General features: G+C 37.7%; 1 protein-coding gene across 1 annotated transcript in view; it reads left to right on the top strand.

Annotated features, from left to right (window-relative positions):
• The window catches only part of PREX2 (phosphatidylinositol-3,4,5-trisphosphate dependent Rac exchange factor 2), a 338,025-nt gene that overhangs the window by 217,838 nt on the left and 94,630 nt on the right, over positions 1–25,557 (top strand). Inside the window, exons 33-35 of the mRNA XM_062188384.1 lie at positions 3,312–3,414; positions 11,165–11,308; positions 24,448–24,562. Of these exons, the coding sequence (XP_062044368.1) occupies positions 3,312–3,414; positions 11,165–11,308; positions 24,448–24,562 (362 nt within the window). The remainder of the gene's footprint in view (positions 1–3,311; positions 3,415–11,164; positions 11,309–24,447; positions 24,563–25,557) is intronic.

Genomic DNA, 25,557 nt, shown 5'->3' with positions numbered 1-25,557 from the left:
ATAATAATAATAAAAAGACAACCCAGTTCAAAAGTGGCAAAGAACTTGAGTAGACATTCCATGAAAGATATAAAAATGGCCAAAAAGCATAAAAAGGAATGATCTGGGACTGGCACTGTAGTGCAGTCGTTAAAGCCCCAGCCTGCAGTGCCCACATCCTATATGGGTGCTGGTTTGAGACCTGGATGCTCCACTTCCAATCCAGCTCTCTGTTATGGCTGGGAAAGCAGTAGAAGATAGCTCAAGTCCTTGGGTCCCTGTGCCCACGTAGAAGACCTGGGAGAAGCTTCTGGCTCCTAGCTTCAGATCAGCTCAGCTCTGGCCATTGTGGTCATTCAGGAAGTGAACCAGTAGATGGAAGAGTCTGTCTGTCTGTCTCTCTCTTTCTCTCTGGCTTTACCTCTCTGTAACTCTTTCAAATAAATAAAATAAATCTTTAAGAAAATAAAATGGATGATCCACCTCATTGGCCATTAGGTATATGCAACTCAAAAACACAAAAAAACACAATGAAATACTATGTCACTTGTGTTGTGGTTGTTTATAATAAATACAGATAGTAACAGGTGTGGGTAAGAATGTGGAGAAATTTTAATTCTTAGAAATTAAGAGTGTGAAATAGTGCTCCATTTTAGAAAATTGAGTTTCATAGTTCCTCAAATGTTAATTAAAGAATTTCCTTTTTATGCACAAATTCTACTCTTAGTTAATACTCAGGATCAGTAAATATTTATTTGTATAGAAACCTATGCATGGATATGCTTAGCAAAATTATTCTTAATGCCTAAAAAGTGGAAATAACCCAAACACCCACCAACTAGGGACTGGATAGACAAAATGTGTTGTATGCGTACAGTTGAATAGTATTCAGCCATCAAAAGGAATGAAGTACATGAGACTTGAAAGCATTATGCAAAGTGAAATAAGCCAGTCACAGAAGACCTCATAGTGTTTAATTCTGTTAGTATAAAATATGTGAAACTAGTGGACTACTAGTTGCTTAGGGTTAAGGACTGGAATTGAATGCTAATACAAACTAGGTTTCATTGATAAGTGCTGAAAATAATATTCTAAAATTAGATGATTGTGATAGCATCATAAATCTGTAACTATACTGGAAACCCCTGAACCCTACACTTTAAATCAGTGGATATCATGCTATATGGATTGTATCTCAATGAAGGTTAAAAAAAATGATCTTGGCTGATGCCACAGCTCACTTGGCTAATCCTGTGCCTGCTGCACTGGCACCCCGGGTTCTAGTCCCGGTTGGGGCGCCAGATTCTGTCCTGTTTGCTCCTCTTCCAGTCCAGCTCTCTGCTGTGACCCGGGAAGGCAGTGGAAGATGGCCCAAGTGCTTGGGTCCCTGCACCCACATGGGAGCCCACAAGGAAGTACCTGGCTCTTCGCTTCTGATTGGCACAGCACGCCGCCATAGCAGCCAACTGGGGAGTGAACCAACGGAAGGAAGACCTTTCTCTCTGTCTCTCTCTCACTGTCTAACTCTGCCTGTCAAAAAAAAAAAAAAAGATCTTGTGAAACCCTTAAGTTTATTTAAGAAAGTGATAAAATGAAAAAAAAGTCCAAAGATTGCTAAGGACAATAAAAATTTAAAAAACAAACAAAAAATTGTTAGTCTTTCTGCCTCTGTAAGAAGAAATAAATCCATCCAGGAATAAAATGGCTTTCTGGGAGCTGCAGGCACAGGTAATCTGTGAGTCCTGAGCCCTAGGTACAGCCAGTTGCCATGTGGCTGTCACTTGAGCCATGTCTGCTAGAATATGGTGGCTTGCACCGTAACTGTCAGTCAGACAATTTAGAACACTCCTGACTGTGTGTATTCATTTCAATCCTTTTTTTTTCCCCTAAAAATGTATTGTTTGTTTGAGAGAGTTACAGAGAGAAAGAGAGATCTTCCATCCGCTGGTTTACTTTGCAAGTGGCCGCAATGGCCAAGGCTGAGCCAGAAGCTACATCTGGATCTCTCACATGGGTACAGAGTCCCAAGCACTTGGTTCATCATCCACTGCTTTCCTCAGGTTATTAGCAGGGAGCTGGATCAGAAGTGGAGCACACAAACTGGTGCCCATATGGGATGCTTATGTCGCAGGCAGTGGCTTTACCCACACTAGACCACAACGCTGGTCCCGGATTCTTTAGTCTTGTCCGTTCTACCAGGTTCCTGATATTTTTTTTCTTCTGTTTCAAAGTATTTTTAAAAATAGTAGTTTAATAAGCATTCATCCAGTAGTTACTGCATACTATGTACTCTACAATGTACCAAATCCAAGTGAAAAGGTGGCAGGTTTTCTCCACCCTTTGTTTCCATGCTGTTCATCTGTGATGTCTGGGGCTGCCTTCCCGGTTCTTTTTTCAAACAATGGGAATTCCTTACCACCTCCTTCTACCCTCCAGTAATACTGCCCCAAAATACAAGTGCAAGCTTACAGCAACTTTTAAAAATGCTGCAGAAAGCATGTTCAACTATTTAAAAAGGTTGAATTCATAAAGAAACAGGTGTTATCTTTAAGAGATAAACTGTGTATGATAAGATGAATTATACTTTCATGATGAAAATAAGAAAAGACCCTGTAAAGATTCCATAAATTGCTGAAGGTAAGGCCAGGGCCTAGTACCAGAAAGAGAGGCACTGAAGTTGTAACCATGTCTGGTCTTTACCTGGCTCAGCTACAAATCATTTACTGTGAGAGTGAAAGAAATGGTTAAAACAAATTGAATCTATTGTTTACAAGATTATAGTCTCACGTCCCCTGGAGAAAAGTGGCACAAAAATGATTCTTGCCCCCATGCTCTTGGAATACAAATAATTACCTGCATGAAAATTGCTTTTATCACAGTTGGAACAAATAGCAAATTGAATAGTGAATAAATTATCTTATAAAATAGACTGCCCATTATATAGCACGGCTTTAAATAAAACAAAATACTTGCTTTTCAGCTGTTTAATTTATGATGTGTTTGAAGTTTAGAGACAAATAAGAGCTTTTCTGTATCTCTCTGTGTAAATAATGAATGAAATAAATATGATTAGAAACAAGCTAAAAGAATGAAACTTTGTGTGACCATGTAATCGATAGAGAAAAATAAAAATATAAAACCATGAAAGATGTTTGTAACAAAGATTTGTTAATTAGATTTTGGCCTGTGAATTCTTAGAAAAATGCTGATGTTGGTTTTGTGTATAAATAAAACACAAGTAGAGCTCTTTTTGGTCTGAATTTACATAATGGCATGTCACTTTCTATTATGTCCTATCATGTTATGTCATACATTGTTTTATTTCTTTATAGACAGACGAACAAGCCATGCTGGAAGATACACTAGTTGCACTATTTGATTTGGAAAAGGTTTCTTTCTACTTTAAACCATCAGAAGAGGAACCACTGGTTGCAAGTTAGTAACTAAATGTTCATGAATTTCATTGATGTCAAATAATAACAGCACAACTTTGATATTAACATTGATATGTAGTAGTACTTTATGAATTGATGGATTGATAAGTATTTCTTTGAGTTATCATTTTTCTGTCATCAAACCGACAAAAGAAATATTATGGAAGTTTCACATTCAGTGGAACAGTAACATATATGGTCTAATGTTCATGTATTTTAGTTCATGAGAGTTGTTTATCTGCTACTTCAACACCATTCAAAGTAGGTTTAAATGTATCAATCCAAGAAAGCTTCAGCAATTTGTTATTTCTTTGTGTCTCTTATTTTTATAAGTGTGGGGATCCAATGTATTACTCCAGAGAAGGTAAGCATTTTCAGGGCTGTAAGAGGTTCTTATTTTTCACATTCCCAATATATAGTACAATAAATAGGGCTCAATAAATTTCAGTGTAATCGATGCCATGATTTAAGAATTATATTCATTCATTCATCTACAAGTTCATAAATGAATACTTCTTGACAAAACTTTTCTAGGTATTAGATTCAGTAGAGAGCTAAAGAGGTAAATATCTCTCATGGGAATCATTCAGATTAGCAGAGATAAATAACAAAGAAGATAGAGGAGCTAATTTTCTAATAAATTAGAAGGGGCATCAAAAATGTTAGTAAAAGAGGCGCAGAACAGAGAGGAGGCAGAATGCGAATCTACAGCCAGACTGAATTTATTCAGAGAAAATAAATTTGCAGAGTTGGGTGACCAACTGCCAGTGTGCACACTGAGGGAACATGTGGCAGGAGGCCCTGACCCCAGGAGCCTGGCCTTTGTCTATCTTAGGAAGGCTAGGGATAGTCTACGGCCATACCACCCTGAATGCACCCGATCTCATCTGATCTCGGAAGGAAGGCTAGGGATGGGGATGTGGATAGGGTGCCACAGGCAGAGGTGAATTCCTGGAACTGGTCTTTCAGGTGGCCAAGCAAATGATCTTTCAGGTGTCCTCATGGGACCTCTGAACCTGGGGAAGAATGTGGAGTTGGGGTGTGAAGACAATAAGGTGTGAGACCCAATTGAGATTCAAGGGCAAGGAATAAAGTCCTATGCTTATCTATCTTTTGGGCAATGATGAGAATGGCTGAAGCTTCTGTATTTGTTCCATCAGTGACAGTATAAATGATCCGAAGGGAAATGAAAGAGATCAGAGTATAAGGATAAGGGGAGAGTGAAGGGCTGTGAATAGCAGGATCAGCAAGGAAGGCTTACTAAGAAGGAACAGACCTCTGAAGATTGAGGGAATGAGTAACGTGGGTGTTGGGAGAGGGGCAGCCCAGACTCATAGAATCAGAGGTGGGAGTGCATGTGGTGGGTTCTCAGTACAGCAGGCAGGCCTGCGTGACTGGAACAGAGCCAGAGACAGGAGAAGACAAGATAAGAATGGAGAAGAGCCAATGATGCAGGACTTTCCAGCTTTGTCTTCCCTCCCAAATCATTGAGTAGATGGAGGAAGGAATCTGTCTTTGATGTTAAAAAGCAGACTGCTATGTTGAGAAGGTCTTTTGGAGGTAAGGGCAGAAGCCCAGAAACCAGTAAGGAAACTATTGCCTGACCACATGAGAGATCATGGCCACTTGGCTTGAGGGTCGCTGCAGAGATGGTTAAAAAAAACAAAAAACAAAAAACAAAAAACTGAACTCTATTAAAGTTTTGCTTCCACTGATGAACAAGAGAATGAACAAGAACATGAAGACGTAAAGTATAAAATTAGACATTTAGGATTTATTAAAGGGAAATTTTTTCTGGCGAAGAATAATGTTTGATAAGGATAATATTATTTGAATAAAGTATGTGGTCTTCTGTGGCCATATAGAGAATAGGATATATTTTCATGTTCTTGAATAATGTGGTAGCTTTGCTGAAGGAAGAGAGAACCCTATTTCTGTGATATAACCCAATGTGATTTTTGAAGTTTTGCCTGAGAGACTATAAGCTCACAGAAGCACTGTTTTCTGTGGTTCCAGTATGACATTATTGGCAAATGGTCTGTTGAACAAGTATGAAAAGAACCAATATCATGAGCTTAATGAAATATTTACTTATTGCATGTCTACTATGAGAAATTTAAATTTGGCATATTAGAATGCATACTACATATTAAATACAATCAAGAATATGTAAAGAATAATAGTATATAAATGTAGATGTACCCATATCGGACACAAAAATTGTGACATACATCTACACTACATTTTTATGTATTTCTTTGAAGCATAACCTTCAGTTATGAAAATAGTTCTCTAGTGAAAGACTGGTTTCAAGGCTATACTACTAGGCATGCCAGGAAAATTAAAAACTGTGATGATAGGTGTATTAGTCAGCTCTTCATAGCTACAACAATATACCCAAGGCAGCTAACTTTATAAAGAGAAAAAGTTTACTTGACTCACAGTTTTGGAGACTTGGAGTCCATGATTGTGCAACCGCATTGGTTTGGCCTCTGGTGAAGGCAGCAGATGGTGGCATATCATGGGGGGAATGTGTGTGTATGTCTCTGTGCATTGGGGGTTACAAAGTTATATCACTTTATAGTCAGAGGGAGTCACAAAATTCCTTCCAAGGGCATGCCTCCAATGACCTAATGACATCTTGGTAGCTCCCACTTCCCAAAGGTTCCAACCCCTAATAGCTTCATCCAGGTGAACAAGCCTTTTATCAAACCATGGCAATGGGAATAAATCTCATTTTAAGTTGACTCAGGAAAAAAAAAAAAAAGGTCATCACATATTAAGTGGTTTGATAAAACTAGACCTCTATTATCCTGCACACAATTTGATCTTTGTATATACATAGAAGCAGAGGATCATGATTGACTAATTAATTCTGCATCATTGGAATGGAGACCAGTTGGCTGCATGTCCATGAGGGAAGGACTAAGTGTGGAGAGAAGGAATGAAGGTGTAGAGATCATTATCTTTGAAGTTGAGAAACCTAAGTTCTTCTTGCTTTCTTCTCATCTGCAAACACAAGATTAGTTTTCCCCAGCTCACTAGGTTGAAGGGCTTAAATAAAATCCTGTATTTGAAGCAGTCTATCATTTATATGGATCATAGTAGTGTTTAGTAAGAATTTGTTTTTTTTTTTTTTTAAAGATTTTATTTATTTGAGAAGTAGAGTTACAGACAGTGAGAGGGAGAGACAGAGAGAAAGGTCTTCCATCTGCTGGTTCTCTCCTGAAATATCAGTAACAGCAGGAGCTGAGCTGATCTGAAGCCAGGAGCCAGGTCTACTACTTTCCCAGGCCATAGCAGAGAACTGGATAGTAAGAGGAGCAGCCGGGACTAGAACCGGTGCTGGGAAATGGGATGCCAGCGCTGCAGGCAGATGATTAACTTACTGTGCCACAGTGCCGGCCCCCAGTAAATATTTGAATTCACCCCCCTTACCTTATTACTTTGTAGCCTTTTCTAAAAGCTGTATTTATAGCATCATCCATCTTCTCATTTTTACATTAAGTAATAATGAAATTCTAAACTGCTATGGCATGCTAAGCAAATAGACTCAGATGTTTGGATTGAAGACATTTCATTTCATCAAAGAAATATTGTTAAATATGTATAGCACAATAACCACCAAACTAAGTTCTAGGAATACAATGGTAAGCAAATAAAACAAAGTCCCATTTGGCAGCAAGCTTAGAGATTACTGTTATATTATTGTTGGAGGAAAAAAAAAAAAACAGTTAAATGATTAGGTTATATAAAGCAGAACTTCTCTTTTTTATTGATGCTGCAGGTAAATTTCTGGTAATTAATTATTAGGAGAATGAATATTTTTGACCCCTACAGTCTCTGTATGGGCCAAGCATTGTCTTGGAGTGGTGGATGTCAAGATGAATGAGAGAAACTCAATCCCTGTGTTCACGGGCCTGACAGTATTGTTACAAAACAATAATTAAGGGATTAACTTCAAAGATAGGGCTATAATGAATCCTCTAGAGGAAGTAAGCAGATGCATAACGAAAAAGGATGAGGTGGCCTTAAAAAATGACCAATGAAGAACTCTGCAGAAATTGCTTAAGGGGCAGTGTTCTGTCCCAGCAAGTTAGACTAGCCAGCATTCCCTGTGGAGATTGCCTGTGGGAATGCTGGTTTGAGTCTCAGCTGCTCTTCTTCCAATCCAGCTTCCTGATAATATGCTTCATAAAGCAGTGGAAGATGGCCAAAGTGCTTGGACCCCTGCCACCCATGCAGGAGACACAGCTGGAGTTCTTGGCTCGGGTCTTCAGCGTGACCCAGCCATAGCTGTTGAAGCCATTTGGGTAGTGAACCAGTGGGTAGAAGATAGCTTTCACCCTCCCCTTCTCTTCTCACCCTGCCTTTCAAATGTATAAGTAAAGAAATATGGAGAAAAAAAGAAATAGCTTTAAATTGTACTCTGAGGACATCAAAGGTATAGCTTTGCAGAGGGTCAGGGAAAAGCAGTCAAAGCAGACAGAACTAATGACTTTTTAGAGACTAATTTCAAATCAAGGCCCAGTCAATGGTTGGGGGCGATGGTTACAGGGTTGGAATGGCTCTGTTCAAACTCTTCTTTAGGATCAATCCCTTTATAGGGTGCTATCAGAGACCTTTTTCTCATGTAATAATGATTTTGAAGATTTTAATATTTATGTAGTCCTAACCGGTAAGTTTGCTTTTCATAGAAGATAAATGTTTACCCATGAAAGCAGTAATTATCAATTCTACATTGTTATATACTTTTTAAAAAGTTTTCTTAATGTTAGGTTTTAAGAGTTCTTTGAATAATTTGGAATTGCAGTCCTTTGTTGGTTATATCTTTTGCAAATGTTTTCTCCCAGTCTGTTATTTATGTTCTTTTTACTTGACACTGTCTTTCACAGGGTGGAAGATATAAATTTTAATTAAATCTAGCTTATCAATTCTTTATTTAAGGATTGTGTCTTTTATATTATTTCTGAAAAGTCATCACCATGTCCAAAGTCATCTAGATTTTTCTCCTGGGCCATCTTTTAGGAGTTAGATTTTTGGATTTTACCTTTTGGTCTATGATCCATTTTGAGTTAATTTTTGTAAAGAGTATAAGGTCAGTGCATAGATTTTTATGTTTTTGTATATAGGTGTCCAGTTGATACAGAACCATTAGTTGAAGAGTATCTTTGCTACATTGTATTGACTTTGTTCCTCTGCCTAAGACTTTGTCAGTTTCAACATATGCAGATGCATTTCTGGGCTCTTTATTATGTTCCATTGATCTGATTCTCTATTATTTGACCAGTACCATAGTGTCTTGATTATTTGAATTTAATAATGAATCTCAAAGTTGTATGGTTCAGTCTTCTTTGTTTTCTCCTTCAGTATGGTTTTGGCTATTCTGAGTCTTTTGTCTTTGCATATAAATTTCAGAATCATTTTGTATTCATTAAATAAATTCAGATTTTGATTAGTATTGAATTGAGGTTGTAGATCAAGTTGGGAAGAAATAGCATCCTTACAATATTGAATATCTTCTGTCTGCAAGCCTAGAATATTACTCGATGTATGAAATTTTTTAAAAGTTTTTTTAATTTTAATTTTTCTTATATTGATTTGATATATTTTATTAGAATTATATCAAATTATTTCATTGAGAAAGACTAATATAAATGGTATTGTATTTTTAACTTCAAATTCTACTTGTTTATTGCTAGTATAAGGGAAATCAGTTGATTGTTGTGTATTAATTTTGTATCCTACAACCTCACTATAATGATTTATTAGGTTTTTCTTGGTTTAATTTTTTTCAGCTTTTCTATATAATTGTGTCATCTGTGATCAAAGACAGTTTTATTTCTATTTTTCCCAAATTAAGCTTTTTATTTATTATTCTTGTCTTACTGAATTAGCTAGGGTTTCTTAAAAAGGGGTAGTGAAGGGAGGTATCCTTGTGTGTTCTTGATTTTAGTGGGAAGTCTTCTGTTATCTCACCAGTTGTATATATTCTTTTATGAGGTTGAGGAAGTTCCCAGTATTCCTAGTGTACTGGGAATTTTACCATAAATAAATGTTGGATTTTGCCAGCAAAGATTTTTTTTGGTGGCTATTCAGATGATTATGTGATTTTTTCCTTTCTAGCCTGTTGACATAATGGAATACATTAATTCATTTTCAAATGTTGAGTTAACATTGCATAATTTGTTAAATGACAATCAATTGCCATATATAATTATTTTTATATATTAAGAGATTTAGTTTGCTATTTTGTGTTTTTTTGCAACTGTATTCTTGTATGCACTTTTACAGTTGTAACACTTGAAGGGAAGCAATCTCCATTCTTTATCATAATACTCTTAGTTTTAACTTCATTTTAGTTAACATGCTTGATAGTTTTTAGAAAGCGTTAGCTTATTAATTCCTAGTATAACATCTTGATTTGTTCTAGGCTTGTCCTATAAAGTGAGACTCTGTCTGCTACATCACTGTTTTCCTTTCAATAACATTATTCATTCGTTGAAATGGAGACCAGCTACATTAATGCCAATGAGTAAAATAATTTAACAAAATCTAAAATAGGTATGAGAGAAAGTGTATTAAAAAAGGAAAGCTAGAATTTACAGATATTTAGTGTGCATTAATCTATATTTTTTCAGTGCTCATATATCTCTTTTATCTTTATTTTAGAAACCATAAGAAAACTTTTTCCAGTCATTAAATTGCCATTAATTTTCACTTCTTTCACTGAGAAACTGATTTGTTCTCTTTTACAAATTAAAACTTATGTCTTCCATTTTTAAAATTGTAGGAAATATAAAATAAGCATTAGTACGTGGAACAAAGATGTGAAATGTCAGTGCAACATCTCCTTTACTGGCATGCAGCTAAATATAGTTAAATTTAATAAGAAGCCTGCAATCTGTGATCATAAGTGTCATTTAACCTTTAACTTTACTTCTATACAGAGTTTTATTTTGAGGCAGGTTGGAAATAATAAATATTGAGTCAAGAACATGTATTAAATGCTTACTACATTTTGGGCTTAATTTTTAATTAGGTAGTATAGACTGTTCTATCTTTATAGAAAGATTTTATATTCTTTTAATGAGGTAGGAATATTTGTCATATATGTGTATCATAAAACAAGGAAGATTTAGCATAGCATTGTGAAATACTCCTACAGCATTTAGCTCTTCAGGTTTTTTTTTTTTAATAAGTAATTAAATTTAGAATCTTTGAAAATAGCTACAAGAGTTTGAACAGATAATTTCTGATCACTGTAGGGCACCAACAGAAGATAATACAATTTTGATCTGGTACTCAGGGAATGGAGCTTACAAAACCCATGCTAATTTTGTTAATGGTTACTATGTACTCAATTTCTTGCAAACTACTTAAGAAGTATACCCCAAGGACTCATTTTGACTAAAATATGAATGAGGCAGCTGCCCTGAGAGATTTTGAATCCAAACTTTGTGCAGCTAAACTCCTCATTTAGCTGAGTGAAACATCTGGTATGTCAAGGAGCACCAACGTTTCCTATTGCAAATTTTTATATACAATACAGTAATAAATCTGTTGCTTTAGCTGACGAGAATCTGATTTAATGTTCTTTCCATTGTAACTCTGTATGTCTGAGCTAGACTTTCTCTACATGAGCACTTTTAGTTTCTAGTGATTTTCTGGGTTGTTTTTAAGGATTGACAGATACGCCGTATAGCATATCCTGATTTTAGGGAGTAACAGAAGACTAAATGTCATTGTAGATGTTCCTCTCACCTATCAAGCAGAAGGAAGCCGGCAAGCTCTGAAAGTTTACTTCTACATTGATAGCTATCATTTTGAGCAACTGCCTCAACGGTTGAAAAATGGAGGAGGGTTTAAAATTCATCCTGTTCTTTTTGCACAAGGTAAACTGTTTCCCTTTTTATGATTCCTGTACCTAAGTTATTTTATCATTTTTAGTGAATATAAATGTAGTAGTCGAAGTTTGTTTTTCGTTAATTTGAAATGCATTGTTTTAGGCAATACATTTGCTTCTGGGAATGTTTATTTAAGACAGAATCATGTGTGATGTAAATTTTTATCAAATAAGATCACACCATTATGTGTAATGAAGGCTAAGATATGATTGATTTAACTAAATTAAGGTAAGTTAAATTTGGCTACATAAATTTACTTAAGTTGTACTATAGTGGAGACATTAAAATTATATGATCAAATATTCTCTGATGTAGAAAAAGTCTGATAGTATATGCATGCAGATTATAAAAAATAATTTATATTTTACTCTCAATTATATATGAATCTATATACTTACGTGTATGTCAAATGTTTTAAGTATTACTGAGTGGTTACATTTATGCTTTATTAATTTTTTTATCAATTTTTGGTCAGGAAATATGTATTCTTTTTTTTGTCAAATAAACAATGAGTGTCACTGACAGCTGAAGAAATTAAGATTAGCACAAGTAAGAAAATTCTTGCATGAACTGAATTTCCAAAGGAAGGTTCTGGATCCTTCCTAGTTCCAGGTTCATAACATGCTGCCTAAAAAAGATCCTGTATAGTCTCTTCTACTCTGGAATATTCTCCAAGCTTTTAAAAATGCATGCGGTGGTCACAAGGTTATATCAGTTTCTCTGAATGATACCACAGAGGATTTCATTTTTCTTCTTTTGAGTTTTCAAGAATTGCATTGGCTTTGCTGTAGAATATTAATGTTCTAATACAAAATGAGGAGAGTGTAGAGGAATAAAAACATTCTGAATAACTGAAGGACACATAAGCATATGAAATCTAAGTTCGTTACCACGTGAGGTTTTTGCTTTCTACCACATATTATTTTTAAACGCTGAATTTTAAAAGATAGATGACTCTTCCTTCAATTGTCATAGTTTGAAAGCTACAACTGCCTCAAACAGATAGCTGGAATGAATACTTTTATTTCTTTTTTTTTTTAATTTTTTTATTTTATTTTTGACAGGCAGAGTGGACAGTGAGAGAGAGAGAGACAGAGAGAAAGGTCTTCCTTTTGCCGTTGGTTCACCCTCCAATGGCCGCTGCGGTAGGTGCGCTGCGGCCGGCGCACTGCGCTGATCCGATGGCAGGAGCCAGGTGCTTCTCCTGGTCTCCCATGGGGTGCAGGGCCCAAGCACTTGGGCCATCCTCCACTGCACTCCCTGGCCACAGCAGAGAGCTGGCCTGGAAGAGGGGCAACCGGGACAGAATCCGGCTCCCCGACTGGGACTAGAACCCAGTGTGCCCGCGCCGCTAGGCGGAGGATTAGCCTATTGAGCCGCGGCGCCGGCTGGAATGAATACTTTTAAATAGAGGAAAGTTTCAATAAGGAGAGGATGTTCACAGTTGTTAGAAGGTATTTTCATTTCTCTTGGTAGGAATGTGATTTATAGGAAGGTCATAAAGATTCTGTAATAAAAAGGAATAAAAAGAGTGAACACAAGTAGACCTTTGGAAATATGTCAGGAGAATAGTTAAACCTAAAATATGGTAAGAGCCATTACCAGGGAAGACAGTTCGAGAAGATAGGGAAGGGTGCTTGTCTGGAATGTTAACTTTTATAGAGTTTAACCAGAGCTTACAGTTATTAAAGCCTCTGCATTTCCTTTCTTTCTGTCCGAATTTTGTCTCTTTGAAATCATTACTGAAATGATAGATGACACTAGTCACCTTTAAAAAAAAAAAAAAAATCATTGCAGGGCCGGCGCCATGGCTCACTTGGCTAATCCTCCGCCTGCGGCGCCAGCATCCCATATGGGTGCCCGTTCCAGTCCCTGTTTCTCCTCTTCCAGTCCAGCTCTCTGCTGTGGTCAGGGAGTGCAGTGGAGGATGGCCCAAGTGCTTGGGCCCCTGCACCCACATGGGAGACCAGGAGGAAGCACCTGGCTTCTGGCTTCAGATGGGTGCAGTGCCGGCCATTGCGGCCATTTGGGGAGTGAACCAACAGAAGGAAGACTTTTCTCTCTGTCTCTCACTCTCACTGTCTATAACTCTACCTGTGAAATAAAAAAAAACAATCTTTGCATTTGTGACACATTGGCCATAAGTAGCTGAGTAATCATCTCCACCAACCCAAGTGCATTCAAAGATTATTTTGCAAGCAGCCTCTATTTTTAATTTTTAATTTTGCCAAAGTTAATTTTAAAATAATCTCTAAATACATATAACTTCAGTGAATTAATTTAATTAAAATTTAATTTAAAGAAAAGCTATGATAAACTTTTGGTTCTAGTATTCTCATGGTTAAAAATATGAAAAAGGATTTGAATAAGCAACAATGGGAACACTTCTGTAGCAAGGTCATAGATAGGTAAAGCCAGCTGGGAACAGCTTGTTTACTTAGAAATTTGTCAGTGATAAGCTTGTTTATTCAAAGAGGGTGCAGAAGTTCCTCTGCATTCCTAAGACTCCCAGGAGGAAGCTTCAGAAGCTCTTAGTATGCATCAGATAGGGAGAAGCACGGAAATTTCAGACCTAGCTAGAGAGGAGATTGCCATCTGGCAATTGAAAAGTAGTGGTAGATGGAAGAGATGCCAAGTCTAACCCTGAAATGAAATCTTAAGAGTTTGAGTTTTATTTTATTTTTTAATTCTTCATTTTTAAAAATTATTTATTTATTTGGGACACACAGAGAGACAGAAAGAAAAATACCTATCTACTAATTTACTCTGCAAATGCCTGCAACATACAGGACTAGGCCAGGCTGAAGCAAGGAGCCCTGAATGTAATCTGGGTCTCCCACATGGGTGGCAGGGACACAAGTACTTGAAGCATTACCTGCTGCCTCCCAGGGTGTGTATTAGCAAGAAGCTGAAATTGGAAGCAAAGCCAGGACTGAAACCCAGACACTTCAGTGTGGGATGCAGGTGTCCCAAGTAGTGTCCCAACCACTATGCTAGACACCTGCTCCTAGAATTTTAATTTAGGGGCCAGCTTTGTGGCCTAGTGGGGTTAAACTGCCACCCAGGATGCTGACATCCCATATGGGCACCAGTTCATGTCCTGGATGCTCCACTATTGATTCAGCTCTCTGTTAAAGGCCTGAGCAATGCAGCAAAGATGGCCCAAGTGCATGGGTCCCTGCTACCCAAAGGGGAGACCCAGTTGAAGCTCCTGGTTCCTAGCTTTGGTCTGGCCCAGTGCTGGGTGTTGCAGTTATGGGAATGAACCAGGAGACAGAAGATCTTTCTTTTCGGTCTCTTCCTCTCTCCCTGAAACTCTGACTTTCAAAATAAATAAATATTTTTTTAAAAAATTAGTTTTACTTTGTGTGTGCCTTTGTACACAGTTTTTTGCTAGCCAATTAAAAAAATAGAAAAATTGGATAAATTTGAAAGTTTCCTGGGACGTCTTTTGAAGTCAGGTTGAAGTAGAACAGGCAGCCAATCTATCAGCGTCTTCCCATTTTTTTCTTGCCTCCGTGGACACTGGGGGAAGTAGAGCACAGTAATTTATGGGCATCCTGCAGACATGGAACCAACTAAAGTGAGCAGGGTTGAAGGTAAAATAATTGCTGAAGGCCCGAGTTACAGAACAAGAGTCTGGGTAGACAAAAGTGATCCTGATTTCCAAGGTAAGGAACACATAGGAAGTTTGGCACAAGGCATAGGCAAAAGGCTGGAATTTGAAAATCACATTAAAGCAATCTTCTTGCTAATATTCCTAAGTGCTTCCTACAGGTCAGGGAATCAATGCTATTGGGATTCTCAAGCCTTTGGAGAGATAAAGATAGTAAGTATAAGGCTGGTGAAATCACAAACACGAGGAGGATAAATACTCAGGATCACTTTGCCCTCTTTCTACTGACTTATTTTTGTGTTTCTGTCAGTGGTCCTTAGTACTGGCGGCACATTAATCATCTTGAGTTTTTTTAAAATACCCATACAAGATCAACTAAGAAAGTCTCTGGGGCATGGGACCCAAATACTAGAATATTTTAGAAGCTATCTAAGTGGTTGTGGAGTCTACCAGGAGTGAGAAACCATGGTCTCTCACCATGCAATTATCCAGCTAATCTTTGTTTAATGAGACTAATTCATTTCACAAATGTTCTATATGTCTAGATTCTAGGGAGCCATAGCAAGAGGCACAGGAGCAATGCAATATATTCGTGCAATGCTTGTAACAACAGGATGGAAGTGTAACCTTGAGTGGGATAGTTTTTTTTATTATTTTTTAAAAAGTTTTTTTTTTTTTTCATTTACTTTAAAGGCAGAAAGAGGGAGAGGGAGACATAGACAGAGAGAATGAGCACTATTCCATCCACTGGTTCAATACCCAAATGGCCACAACAGCTGGGACTGGACCAAGCTGAATCCAGGAGCCAGAAGCTCCCTCTGGGTCTCCCACATGGGTGGCATTGGCCTAAGCACTTGGGCTGTCTTCTGCTGCATTCCCAGGTACATTAGTTTAGAGCTTGATGGAAAGAGGAGCAGCAGTGACTTGAACCTGGGTCCATATGAAATGTTGGTGGCAGCTTAACCTGCTGCATCACAACACCGGCCTCCAATGGGACAGGATTCTTAAGCAGAGGTTGATGAAGCTCAGAGAGTGGACAGCTGCAGGAGGGTTCTGTGGGGATCCTAGCAACCAGGCAGTGAGCCTGTCATTCTTAAAGGCCTCTGAGCAGGCAGCTTTTAGAGCCTCCTCTATAGTCTATGCCTTGCATCCCTCAAACCCATGACTGTAAGGGCTCAATGTGGGTCTTGGAGAATTCTGACAGGTCTTTATTCCTGGGGAAAGGGTGGTGAGAGTACTGTAAAAATAAAGGTACAGGACTGGCGCTGGGGCGTGGTAAGCTAAGCCTTCACCTGTGGTGCTGGCATCCTAGTGGGCTCCGGTTCATGTCCTGGCTGCTCCTCTTCCAAACCAGCTTTCTCTTTATGGCCTGGGAAAGCAGTGGAAGATGGCCCAAGTGCTTGGGCCCCTGCACTCATGTGGGAGACCCAGGAGAAGCTCCTGGCTTTGGATTGACCCTGCTCCAGCTGTTGTGGCCATATAAGGAGAAAACCAGCAAATGGAAAACCTTTCTCTCTGTCTCTCCCTCTCTCTGTAACTCTATCTCTCAAATAAATAAATAAATAAAATCTTTAAACAAACAAACAAAAAAAGATAAAGGCAAGTGGGCCAAGCGAGAATCCTTGCTGCTGCAGCTGGTCTTGAGGTCACCAATAGAGTCTCATTTTCCCCCTTCTGCTATCCATTGTAGATTCATCTCCCTCTCAGCCTGAGCCTCTGCCATTTTGTGTGGCATGAGCAAGACTTGCATCTCTAAAGGGTTTCATCCCCTGGTCACCATGCCCTTTGTAGGATGGAATTATTGCAGTTTTCCTCTTACCAACAAATTTGGGCACAGGATTAGCAAGGGGGACCCTTGCTAATTAGCCAAGAACTTTCTCTTTTAAGCAAAAGGGAGCATTTTATTTAAAACACTCTGATTATCTAAGTTGGTTTCATTCAGATATTTTTTCACTCCCAGGGTGCCAAAGCTACTGCTTCTGTACCCACTGTGCCACAGTAGCTCCGTCCCCTTCAGATGGCCAATGGTGATGGCTGTGCTTGGCTGCTAGTGCCTTGAAAAACCCATGGAACCAGAATTTTGGGGACAGGAAGAAAACATTCCTCAGGAGAGTCACTGAAACTCATGTATTAGTTTTGTTAGGCTGCTATACAAACTCACCACAAAGTGAGTGGCTTCAAACAAGAGGGATTTATTCTATCCCAGTTCTACAGGCTAGAAGTCTGAAATCAAGGTCTTGCTTCCTCCAATGGCTCCAGGGAATTATTTGCTTCTGCATCTTCTGGCTTCTGGTATCTGCCACCAGTCCTTGGTCTTCCTTGATATTGTGGCTACATAATTACGATCTCTGTCTCCATTTTCGTGTGGCTATCTGTCCTGTGTGTCTGTCTGTCTCTGCCTCTCTGTATTAAAATTTCCCTCTTCTTATAGCTTTAAGCTCACTCTGATTCAATATGACTTGATTTTCATTTGGTTATATCTATAAAGACCATATTTCAAAATAATGTCATATTTATAGACACCAGGGTTGAGGAATTTACCATATCTTTTTGGGAGCACAGTTTAAGTCTAGTGGTGTTAAGCACGGTCATTTCTGCTTCCAACTTTGGTTGCTGGATTTGTGTGTTCTGTCATTTAGGGACATGATAACATACCAAGTGCTGTGATTTAAAATATATAGTATTCTGAATATGGTGTCCAGTTCTTGTGAAGTGTCACTAAACACCTATTCCCTGGGTCTCTAGGCGATAGTTTTCCTTAAACTAAATAATATGTGCAATGCTAGTCTTTTTCTCTACAAACACATTTCTGGATATTTTGGCTTTTTACCTCCTATAAACTACAGCAATAACAAAAACTTGCTACCTAAATCTTACCTGTTTAAAAGATATCTTTCGGGGTGGACATTTGGCCTAGTGGTTAAGACACTACTTAAGATGCCCATGTACCATTTCAGAGTTCCTTGATTAGAGTCCTGGTTCTACTCTGGATCCAGCCACCTGCTAATATATATGCTTGGGGGCAGCAGCTGATGGCTCAAGTGGTTCAGTCCCTACAACCCACATGGGAGACCTGGATTGGGTTCCCAGCTCCCAGCTTTGGGTTGGCCCTGCTCTGGCTATTATGGGCTTTTGGGCAGTGAACCAAAGGATGGGACTCTCCCTATCTCACTGTTTCTATCTGAAATAAGTAAAAATAAGTAAGTAAATGAAGCTTTAGAGATGTCTTTCTGTGCTCAAAAAAAATTGAAATTAGCCAAGAACTTTCTCTTTTAAGCAAAAGGGAGCATTTTATTTAAAACACTCTGATTATCTAAGTTGGTTTCATTCAGATATTTTTTCACTCCAAAACTCTTCTTAAGGTTCTCTAAAAGATGAATCTTTTTATTTCCCCTTTGGGTTTTATACAATATTTATCATTGAAATCATAAATAGCTTTTTAAAAATGAAAGAACAGTTCCCAGGGTTGAGCCTGTATATGAGTCGTAAACAGGCTTTCTCCTTTGTCATATGGAATTTACAAAACTTGCTCTCTTTACAAAAAAATAATAGTAGCCAGTTCTGAGGCATTCTGACTGTGACCATTTCTGGAGAATTGCAACAGTACCTGTGCTGTTTCTTATTTAACCAATAAAGTGTCACTGTGCTATCAAAATAGTGCTGGTTGATTGGCACTATTCTTACAATTATTCTCAAGAGATTCTATATTTTTCCTGATTAATCCCTTTTTTGGAAAAGACTTGAAATGTTTTTTGAGTGAAAATATGGCTCACTTTCAGTCTGAGAATAATTTAATCTTTAATTTTCTTTAACATTCATTAAATTTTTCTTTTTTTTTTTTGCTATCTTAGCTTGAATGTTTTCCTGCAATAAAATGTAATAGAAATAAAAATAAGCACGTTCATGTTGTAATTTAAATATTGCTTTTAATTAAATGCTTCTAAGTAACTTAAATATTTATTCAGTCAAGTAGGTTAATACTACATTGAGTCACATATTGTTATACTAAAGAGAACATAGAAAACTAGATAAGGAATGTGAAGAGAGACCCAGGTTTTGAGTCACTATGACATTATTGTATATCTACCCTACTTTTGCTGTTAACAGAAATTTAATGTGGTTGAATGTCACAGTGTTTTCTTAATTATTATAACAAATAAACATACATAGGGAACGTGTCCTCCCTCTTCAGTTTAGTTTTTAAATACATAACTCATTTTTTGTTGCTGCTCTTTGTTTCCCACAGTCCTATACATATGTCATATACTTCTGAGATTCCTTTATATTTATTTGAAAAACAGAGTTATACAGAGAAAAAAGAGACACAGAGAGAGAAATAGAGAGATAGAGTTTAAGAGAGAAAGAGAGATCTTCCATCCACTGGTTCATTTCCCAAATAGCGACAATGGCTGGGGCTGGGCCAGGCTGAAGCCAGAAGCCTAGAACTCCATCCAGATCTCCTACATGGGTAGCAGGAGCCTGAGTACTTGGCCATCATCTATTGTCTCCTAAGTGTATTAGCAGAGAACTGGATCAGAAGCAGAGCAAACTGGACTTGAACCAGCACTCATGTAGGATGCTGGTGTCTGGGTCAGTAGCTTAACTCACCGTACCATAAGGCCAGCCCATGTCACATGCCTCTTGGCCAAATTGTTAAACTTACCACTACCAAAAATTTATACATATATATATGTAATTTTGAATTTTAACCAACTTGCTAATTAAGAAATAGTATCAAAAACATTTAATGAAAACAGCCATTTAAGAGCATGTAGAAATATTAGTTATATTATAAATTACTTTTAAATAATTGTTCTTATATTGTAGCAATGTTTTAGAGGAGGACTGATCATGCTGCCTATAGATCTTTATAAAAATTAGATCCCATGTCCTCCCTGCCCCCTGAAGCACACACACATATGTACAACATACACATACAGATACACATACAAATACGCACACATACTCTGCTATTCCTTCCATTGTTCTCCTCCAGGCTTTCTGGTCTGAAGTCATAAATTGAAGTGATCTTGCATGAACTTGCATCAATTTTGAAAGAATCTTACATCCCTTAACTTTCTGTTTGAGCACTCTGGTGCATAATCTGTATCTCAGGGATACTGAAGTCAATAATGCCTGAAGAGCACTTGGCATGTTGCCTAGTACATAAAACTCATTCAATAAGAATAAGCTTAAGCTGTCTTTTTTTAAGGTGTATTTATTATTTATTTGAAAGACTTATAGAGAGAGGAGAGGCAGAGATAGAGTCATATGTTTCACCTACTAGTTCATTCCACGAATGGCCCAGGCTGGGTCATTCTGAAGCCAGGAGCCTGGATCGCTATCAAGGTCTCCTGTGTGGGTGCAAGGACCCAAGAACTGGGGCCATCTTTCTGCTGCCTTCACAGACACCCTTCCCAGATCAGAAGCAGAGCCCCAACTGGGACTCAGAGTCATAGGTAGCAGCTTAAATTCTTGCACCTCAACATTGGCATTGACCTGGCTGTCTTAATACTGTTATGTAATTCAATCCTTCCTTGATAACCACAATTAGTAGGTACTTCTATTTTCCATATCAAAAGGAGGAACCTGATGATCTCAGATACTGATTAATTTGTCCAAAGTCACATATAGCTAGTAAAGAGCAGAAACTGCAAGGGTTTTCATCATTAACTTTCTGACTAGTAAAAGTGATTCACATTGAAGTGTGGCTATTGATATAGTTTTCCTGGAATATTTTCTTTTCACAAAGAACAGCTTGTTCAAGGAAGTGAGCGTGGCATATAGCTGAGAATAGTTCTATCAAGTAGACATCCTTTTATTTCCTGTGTTTATTTACAACCAGAAGTTTGCCAAGCTAGTTCCAACTATCATAGTTAATGCTAGAGTCATAAGGAATAAACAAATAGAGAAATCCTTGAATCTAACCCAGAGGTTTGATTTCCTGCACTGAAGTGAATGCAATATGCTTCCACTCAAATCTCACATAATTGTTTTTCTCAATTATAAACCCAGAATACCATTTAAAAAGTTGTAACTTAGCAGTACTCTTCAAAGTTTTATTATTTTCTCAGTGCTGAATCACTTTTCCTGTGTTTGCCCCCAAAATGATAAAAGTTTCTATTAATTTGAGAAAACCATCCTTGAATGAAGTTTAAAAGCTATTGCATTTAGGAGATTTGAAACAAGATTCGTTTTTATCAATTTTGAAATAATCTGTTCAAAATTGAAGTTTGTAAGTGGTAATGGATTTCAAGAGAAAACAATTTACATTGCAAAATTGGACCCATTAGCATGCCGGAGGCAGGCAGCCTTTGCACAGGAGAACTTCCATTTCTAAGCCTCCTGTGATTGAGTTCTTCTCTGAGGATTTTTAAATACCACCTCATAAAGTTTAAAGGAAAAAGAAACAGTAAAAATTTTGGTGAAAAAGGAACTCTGTATTACTCAAAAACACTTAGAATTAGTGAGATGCTACATACGTGTTTGTTTTTTAACTAAACTCACCATTTGAGTAGAGGTAGTTGTCTCAGATTTCATTTTATCTACACTTTGTACTTATTGTATTAATACTTCTTATCTTAATTCAGTGTATGAAAGAGTGTAACTGATAGGCAGGGAATCAGATAGGAGTAAGTGAGCTGGAATTTGTGCCAGCCCTGCCTTGTCACTCTATCTTCTTTGTTACTCCACCTTCCCAGGAAGGAGGAGATGCCACAATGTCCATGTGGAGAACTCCCAGAAATCTTCCCATGTAAGATCCCATGCCATGTGTTTATTCAACTATAGTTCCACCCCCTATTATATAAAAGAGGGTGATAATGTAAGTGGGGCCCTCTTTTGCCCTTGACCATGATTGAGAAACTTTCTTTGGCTTCCCCTGCCTGTCTCTCCTCATAGACAGTTCTTTGGACCATTCACATATCTCTCCATGTAAAGTGACCCACACTCATGTGTGAATGTATTTCACTTTGTTTTAAATGAATCCTGCTCTCACTTATGCACTGTAAGGATATCTCTGCTATGAATTCTTATCTCTGTGAGAGTAAGAACCTGGATTAAATATTGGAATACCTAGGCCCATATTATAACTATAAATGGACATAACAGTTCCTGTCTTTTTACTCAGATATATTTTAATGTAGTTTTGCCTCTCATACACATATATGTTTTATATGTATGTGTATGTTCAAGGAATCTTCAGTAAATTCATATAAAATATGTACTATGAAAAGTCTATGTATGGATTTCAAATATTTTTGTCACCAAAACAGACTTTTAATTCTGTTGTCCCACAATCATTTTGAAGTACCCATGAATATAAGTAATATACAGGAAATTTGAGTTAGATTCACAAAGAACATTGTAAAGGAGGAAAATAATTTTCTCTCTACCTTTAATAGTTGTTAGTTGGGATGGACCCCTGCAGCCAAAGACAGATTAATAAGAGAAAAATTAAAAGTTTAATACCATGCATATGTGGGAGGTGCCCAAGAAAAAGTGAAAAAATTTTCCAAGAGTTAGCTTTGAATGTAGGCTTAAATGCAATAGATCCATTCTATCCATGGTTTTTCCTCCTGCAATTTCAATTGCTTGCAGCCACCTGCAGTCTGAAAATATTAAATGGAAAATTCCAGGAATAAAACCTTTGTAAGTTTTTTTTTTTAAGTCAGTTCAAGAGGCAAAGAGAGGCAGACAGATGGTTCACTCCCCAAATGCCTGCAGTGGCCAGGACTGGGTCAGGCCAAAGTCAGGAACTAGGAACTTAAGCCAAGTTTTCCATATGTGTGACAGGAACCCAACCACTTGAGCCATCACTGCTTCCTCCCGGGCTATTGACAAGCACAGAGTTGAAATCAAGAACCAGAGCTAGGAATTAAACCCAGGGACTCTGAAATGAGATGTGCACATCTTAACTGGTAGAGCAAACTCCTCCCTCAATTCATAAGTTTTAAATTGTATGTCATTCTCACTACTGTGATGAAATCTTGCACTGTTTCACTCCATCCTATGGAATGAATATCCACACTGTATATACTACCTGCCCATTAGTCACTTATTTGTTCTTGGTTATAAGATCATTGACTGTTGTGATTAAACAGCTCTTATGTCCAAATGTCTCCTGTTTTACTTAGTATGCCTCCAAAGTGCAAGAGTAGTGATGGTGGCCAGAATTGCTGCATAGTGGGTTAAGCTGCTGCCTGTGATGCCAGCATCCCATGTGGGCACCAGCTCGACTCCCCACTGCTCCACCTCCAAGCCAGCTCCATGCTAACGCACCTAGGAATGCAGCAGAGCAGTCAAGTACTTGGGCCCCTGATACCCAAATGGGAGAACTAGAAGAAGCTCCTAGCTTCCAGTTTTTGTCTGGCCCAGCCCTGGCCATTATGACAATTTAGGGAGTGAACCAACCGGTAGATGAAGGTCTCTGTCTCTCTTTCTCTGCCTTCCTATCTATCGCCCCCTGCCCTACCTCCCTCCCTCTCTCTCTCTCTCTCTCCCTGCCTGTCTATTCAAATAAATACATAAATAAATCTCTTTTAAAAAAAATAGTAGTGATGCTGGCAAAGATGCCAGAAAATAAGCCCTAAGGTGCTTCCTTTAAGTGAAAATTCTTGACTTAGTATAATGTTAAGAACAAATATTCTACCTGTGAAATTGTAAAAAAGGAAAAAGAAATCTCATGATATTTTACTATCACAGCTAAGATGGCCAAAGTTATAACGGCTGCAGTGCATGGTCTAAGTTCTTAGTTAAGATGGAAAAGGCCTTACATTTGTGTTTGTGCATATAGGAAAAAAACATCATATATCCAGAGTTTGGTACTATCTGCAGGTTCAGGGATGCACTGAGCATATTGGAAAGTGCCCCTTCTGGTACAGTGAAGTGGCTGTTGCTGTACCATTTTCCATTGGAATAAAGAAGGGAAGCTCTGGGGTAGGTCCAGCTATGGAGAGTTGATCGGGAAAGGCACAAGGTATAAGGTTTAAATACAGATCTGAGTTATACCTTCTCCTAAATGTCTTTAGTGACTAAGTCACCCTTCTCTTAGTAGTAACCAGAGGGAGATACCCCTGCAAAGGGAGATGCCATTTAAAGATGTAAATTTTCCCAACAAGAGGGGAAAATTTTGTTTTCAGAATTTCTCCTGTGTCTACAGTTTCTTAAAGTAATCCTAAGGTATATTTTAGGGTACCATATTCTGATCTGCTATGACACATTTTGGGGTTGAATATTTAGGTTTTCCACACTACCTACAAAACTTGTTAGAAATGGAAAAGAGTTTAAGCTAGAACTTTCTTTTGCCTATGTAACAGAGAATCACCAAATGTTTGATATTTATTTTGAGAACAAAAGAAGAATTTTCATTCATTTTTGGACTAAACATTGTTTCTTGCATATGTGTTCATATTTGGTTCTGTTTGTTAAATTTAGTAATAGTCAATAAAATTAGACTAAATGTGGAGAAATTGAGTTATGGAATTGTGTGTATATTTGCTTGTTTACACAGCATTGGAGAGCATGGAAGGATATTATTATAGGGACAATGTTTCAGTGGAAGAATTCCAAGCTCAGATAAATGCAGCCTCATTGGAGAAAGTCAAACAATACAACCAGAAACTCAGGTATGTAACAGACAAGGCTGATTTTTTTTCATTGACATATTTGACAGGAAAGAGTGAATGAAATTTCTGATATAATTCATTATTATAGATTATTAATGATGATATTTGATTTGGTATAAAGTCTTCTTGTGTAGGGTGTAATATTTCAAGTGTTCTAACGGCTGTACTGTTTCCAAATAAAATTAATTAATACAAAATATTTTGAATATTTTCATACTAATATTTTAATTTTTGAAATAAATAAAAGAAGGTGATTAACTATATGGTAGATTATTTCCAGGAAAAAGAAATGATAAATAAAAGAAGGTGATTAACTATATGGTAGATTATTTCCAGGAAAAAGAAATGATTGACATATGCTGTGGTGCTGTCCCTGAGAGAGTTCACTGGATTAAGGGTAACATAGGTTCTTAATGTACCATGCACAGCTGCTGCCCTCACATAGAGAGGGCATGCGCAGTGTATGATGTGACAGGCCATGTGCTGGGTTTTGGAAAAATACCTGCTTTTGAATGCATAGATTACTGATTATATTTTATTATTTTCCCCTAAAAATAGTGTTACTGGTATAATGTAAATGACAGAGAAATTTAACAACACAGGGAAAAGTTGTCATAATTTAAACACTGTAATTTTCTTTTTTTTAAGGTTTACTGACTTTACTAGAAAGAGTTAGAGGGAAGAAGGGAGGAAGGGAGGGAGGGAGGGAGAGAGAGAGAGAGATCTATCAGCTGGTTCACTCCTCCAGATGGCCAAAATGGCCAGGGTTGGCCCAGACCAAAGTCAGGAGCCAGGAGCTTCATCAGGGTCTCCTAAGAAACCTGAACTTAAGACACTTAGCATTTAATATCATGAAAAATCTTTCCATTGACAACTCTGTCTGATAAAACTTATTCTTAGGCTATCTTTGAAATACAGATAGAAAATTAAAGCATTCACACAGAGCACATGGCCCTGAGAATACAACCCTGGACTCCTCTTTGATGAGAGTTGTA

Source organism: Lepus europaeus, chromosome 4 (genome assembly GCF_033115175.1).
Source record: "Lepus europaeus isolate LE1 chromosome 4, mLepTim1.pri, whole genome shotgun sequence".
Lineage (NCBI taxonomy): Eukaryota > Metazoa > Chordata > Mammalia > Lagomorpha > Leporidae > Lepus > Lepus europaeus.
The sequence above is the reverse complement of the archived record's forward strand: the minus strand, read 5'-3'. Positions and strand labels throughout refer to the sequence as shown.